Consider the following 5,382-nt stretch of genomic DNA (forward strand, 5'->3'; position numbering starts at 1 on the left):
ATTTCATTTTGACGAGCCGGAAAGCACCGAGCTTCGTCAATAATAAACAATTTATTTCACGGAATATATTTGTGCAACGCCGCCTTTCTTCGGAGTTTATAATCTATACCATTATACCACTGTAACAGGACTTAATCTATCGTCAGCCAGACTACTCAGGGCCAAGAGCTGACATATCTCCCCCTCCTTCAAGAAATTTTTATAATTTCAAAAAAGGGAGAAACATTAGTAAATTAGAACATAATAAAATCATTAGTTTGTGTTAGCGGAGTGGCTTTCTCCTGTGAAATACACATTGGGGTGGAAATTCAGTGTCAATATATCTGAAAGAAAGGGAAAACAGGTCTCCCTGCTTAGGCGACAGTCCTAAGTTCAGGTTTCAGGGATCCTGCTGAGGTAATCAGCACCTACATTCTCGCTACTCTTGATCGCAGTGATGGTGAATCGATATGGCTGAAGAGCTAGCGCCCATCGTAGGATTCTGGCGTTTGCCACTTTCGATCGTGCGATACACTTGAGAGGTTGGTGGTCAGTTTCGAGTTCGAAGTGCTTACCAAACAGATAGGCCTCAAACTTCTGTGTTGCCCATATGATGGCTAGGCACTCCCTTTCCATTACGGAGTAGCGCTGTTCTCTTGGGAGGAGCTTCCTACTGGCGTAGGCGACTGGGAATTTCCTTCCATCTCGTTCTTGTAGGAGGATAGCTCCCAGGCCAATGTCAGAGGCGTCTGTCCTCAAAATGAAGGGTGCATCCAAGTCAGGAAGATGGAGGATGGGCTCCTTCTCTAGCTTCTTCTTTAGCGTGTTGAAGGCCATCTCCTCCGCGTCTCCCCATCCAATGACTGTGGGCTCTCCTTTCTTTGTGCGATCCGTCAATGGGGCGGCTATCGCGGCGAAGTTCGGGATGAATCGTCGGTAGTACCCGACAAGGCCCAAAAAGGAGCGGAGCTGCTTCTTTGTCCTCGGTCGTGGTGCATTTTGGACGGCTTTTACCTTGTCTTGGACTGGTCGAAGCTCGCCTTGTCCTACACAGTGACCAAGAAATTCGACGCTCTGGTACCCGATGAAGCACTTGGTCGGTCTTGCCGTCAGGTTCGCCTGCCTCAGTCTCCTCAGTACCTCCTTTAGAGTGACGATGTGCTCCTCGAATGTAGCCGTGTGGATCAGGATATCATCTATGAAGTTATCCACATTACTCAGGCCACGGAGTAAGTCCCTCATTATGCGACTGAAGCTTGCTGGCGCATTTACCAACCCGAACGGCATTGTCGAAAATTGGTACAAGCCATCTGAGGTCACGAAGGCTGTGAGTTCCTTGGCATTCTCTGTGAGCGGCACCTGCCAATACCCTTTTGCTAAGTCGATCTTTGTGAAGTACATGTCATTAGCCAGCTTTGCGAAGATTTCCTCTTGATCGGGGAGCGGTTCTGCATCCGTCACTGTGACTTGGTTCAGCTTCCTATAGTCACAGCAAAACCGGATGGAGCCATCCTTCTTTTTGACCATGACTATAGGAGATGCATACGGTGACAAAGATGGCTCTACAACTCCGAGGTCAATCATTTTCTTCACCTCCTTTGTGACTTCACCTCGCAGTGCGTGGGGTAGTGGGTAGGGTTTGCTCTTGATCGGTTCTTTGCTCAGTAGCTTGATGTCGTGCTTTCCCAGAGTTGTTAATCCAGGCATGTCAGTCAGGGTCTCCTGATACTCTTCCAGCACAGAGTTAATAGTCCCGCGCTGACCTTCATCCAGTTCGGGATTAATCTGCACGTCTTGGATCGATTCAGTGGGGGTTAATGTTGGTAGATGCAGTAGGTTGTTCCTAGCTGTAGGCTGGATGTTCTCCCCATCGTCCTCATCCATCGTGCCGTCATCCACGACTGAGACGCAAGCGACATCATTTTCGTCGAGGTTATCTCTTCTGAAGAACCTTTTCAGAAGATTGGCGTGAAAGGTCTTTACCTTTCCGTCCATATCGATCTTGTAGTCCAGGTATCCCACTCGCTGAACTACCTTGAATGGTCCCTGCCAGTGCATGAGCAATTTGTTGCGGTCACTTGGCAGTAGGAGCAGGACCTCATCACCAACTTCGAACTTCCGATGCTTCGCTTTCCGGTTGTACTGCTTTCTGTACTTCTCGGCTGACAGGCCGAGATTCTCTTGGGCAAGTTTACATGTTGCCTCCAACCGGTCCTTCAAGTCGAGAACGTATTGATACGTTGTCTTGGTCTCTGGTTCCTCCACCTCTCCTGTCCACAGCTCACGAAGAATAGTGAGAGGACCTCGAACCGTCCTTCCAAATAGAAGTTCGAAGGGTGAGAATCCTGTGCTCTCTTGAACCGACTCCCTGTAGGCAAAAAGTAGGGGGTTGACATACCTGTCCCAGTCTTTGGGCTTCTCTTCACACATTTTGCGAAGCATGGCCTTTAACGTACCGTTAAAGCGCTCGACCAAGCCGTTGCATTGCGGATGATAGGGTGTAGTTGTCATCTGCCGGATGGAGAGCAGGCGGCTAACTTCTTTCATGACATCCGATGTAAACTGGCTTCCGCGGTCTGTTAGCACTTCACGTGGAATTCCGACGCGCGAGTAGATGTTGACCAATGCTTCGGCGACTGTCTGTGTGTCAATCCGGCGTAGAGCTACCGCTTCCGGGTATCGCGTGGCATAATCAACTACAGTGAGGATAAAGCGATTCCCTTTTCCGGTTGCAGGCTCAATTGGTCCAATGATGTCGAGAGCAACCCGTCTAAACGGCTCATCGATGAGGGGGGTTGATCCTAGGGGCACCTTTGTTACTTTACCTTTTGGAGCGGTTCGCTGACATGGCCCACACGAACGGCAGTACCGTCCCACATCGGCATGCATCCCAGGCCAAAAGAAGTTGGACTGAATCCGGTCACAGGTCTTCTTGTTTCCCAGATGACCTCCAAAAATGGATTCGTGTGCCAGCTTCATGACCTGATTCCGAAACTTTGATGGCACAACGACTTGCATCACCACATCTGATCCTGGGGTTACGTCAAGGAATTTCCTGTAGAGCACATTGCTCTTGTACACGAACGACGTAGTGTTGCCTTGCTTTGTCACACGTTGATCCCCGAGTTCCGCAAGGTTTCTCAGCGATTTCAACGACTCGTCGTCCTTCTGAGCCTGCACCAAGCCATCCACTGACACAATGCTTTCCAGTGGTTCAGGCACTAAAAGGGCCGGTTGTGCACGCTTTGCTTGCCTCTTTTGTCCTCTGGTTTCCACTGCACTGGCCTGATGACTTTCTGGCTCCCATTTCTCATCTGGATTCGTTGGTTCGCGGACTCCATTCACATTTCCGAGGATGAGATCATAAACAGGCGAATCCATACACAACGCTTCAAGTGTGCCCGTTAGGTATGGTGTGTCTACCTCAACAATTGCGACGGGGTATGTCCTCGCTGTTCCATCGATCAACACACAGGTCCTCTGCTCACCAGTGAATTGCTCCTCCAACACAAGGTTGCGTCGCACAACAACGGTTGAACAACCCGAGTCGCGAAGTACCTCCACACGCCGCCTATTCACCATGCCTTGGCACACTGGCATAGCATCTCCGCGTGATCCACACGCAGCCGCTGACAGTACAGGAAGTGTGCCACCAGTTGCCAATTTCACTGCAGCTCCATTGTCAGTGAGATTCTCCCTCACGATAGGTGAGGGCTCCACGATGAGGCACATCCCCGTCTGTTCCGGCAGGTGGGTTGTCTCACTGGGCTCCTTGCGTCGTGGCTCAGCGGGTCCCATGTCCTGGGGATGACCTGCTGCTGGCTTGCCCTCTGTGAAACTCGCACCCTTCTCCTGTCGACCTTTCTTATCTGGACAATTCCAAGAGGAGTGACCAAATTGAGAACAATTGAAACATTTCATTGACCTTTTCATGGGTGACTGAGATTGACCAGACTTTCCTCTAAATGGTACTGCTCCTGGGGAGGAATTAGGTTTGTTAGTACCACTGTTAGTTGTATTAGCAGTGTATGAACTGGATTGCTGGGCTCCACTAGAATGAATGGGCTTGTCTTTCATCCTCCTAATCCTAGGGTCCATGTGGGCATCCCGATACTGATCAGCAAGTGATAGAACCTCTGTCAGATTCCTGGGCTGACGTTCTTTGACAAACATCAGTAACTCCTTGCTACATGCATCAAATACTTGGTCTTGGATCAACAAAGCTTTAAGTCCCTGAACATCATCATTGTATGGACTAAGCTCAATCCATCTATCCAAATACTTTTCGACTCGGGAAGCATACTGCACAAATGTTTCACCCTGGCGGAGTTTAGACTGCTTTAACCTATAACCTTCTTGGGTGAGGTCATAACCTTTCAACAAGGACGATTTTACAATCTCATAGTCCTGCACCTGCTCTGATGTAAGCCTAGAGACAATGTCAAGGGCCTTACCAGATAACAAAGCTGACAGTGCTAGCGCCCAATCTTCCTTATCCCATCCAACACAGGATGCATGTCTTTCAAACCGACAAAGGTAACTATCTATGTCATCCTTTCCTTCTTGAAAAACGGGCAGAGGGGGAATGCTCGGTTTATTCCCAACCTTGGGCCTGTGTCCCATCCCATTAGCATTCCTCAATTCCTCTAGTTTGATTTGTTGGGCTATCAAGTCTGCTTGTTCTTTCCTAGCATCTGTCTCAGCTCGCCTAGTTTCTGCTCTCTCATCTCTGGCTTCCTTAATGCACTCATCAACATACTCCTTCAACTCACTGCCACTAAACCCAAATTCTTTTCCCTGTGCAATGAATTTATCACGTTCCATACTGTAAGGCACTGAGGATAAGTTTGCACACTTACCAAAATAAATTTCGCGCTGCACAGAATTGAAGTGAAGACAGGCACAGCTGATGAAGCCTCCTTTTCCCCACTTGACACACTGTTACCATGCAGAATTACCTATACAGCATAGAATATAACATTGCATGAGAATTGCATATAACATGGGTATAGCATTGCATGAGAATTGATAACACATACAAAACTTGCTAACTACACCAAACTATATTTCAACCTAACCTATCAAAAGAAAAAGTCCCTTCGTGGTCGCCATTTATGTCAGCTCTTGGCCCTGAGTAGTCTGGCTGACGATAGATTAAGTCCTGTTACAGTGGTATAATGGTATAGATTATAAACTCCGAAGAAAGGCGGCGTTGCACAAATATATTCCGTGAAATAAATTGTTTATTATTGACGAAGCTCGGTGCTTTCCGGCTCGTCAAAATGAAATAAAAATCAAGTAGTACAAAAAATGAACAATTCAAAGGGTTACATAAACGAACAGTATTGCTGCAAAAATCACTGTCCTACCAAATCACATTGTGGCAGACATACACCCAATCAT

At 48.0% G+C, this 5,382-nt stretch overlaps 1 protein-coding gene across 1 annotated transcript; it reads right to left on the reverse strand.

Moving 5' to 3' along the window:
- Positions 1–372: 372 nt before the first annotated feature.
- On the reverse strand, positions 373–4,803 carry LOC140235812 (uncharacterized). The gene has a single exon (XM_072315813.1). The coding sequence runs from the start codon at positions 4,801–4,803 to the stop codon at positions 373–375; it is 4,431 nt and encodes a 1,476-aa protein (XP_072171914.1).
- Between the last annotated feature and the right edge of the window lie 579 nt (positions 4,804–5,382).

The sequence above is a fragment of the Diadema setosum genome, chromosome 12 (assembly GCF_964275005.1).
Source record: "Diadema setosum chromosome 12, eeDiaSeto1, whole genome shotgun sequence".
NCBI lineage: Eukaryota > Metazoa > Echinodermata > Echinoidea > Diadematoida > Diadematidae > Diadema > Diadema setosum.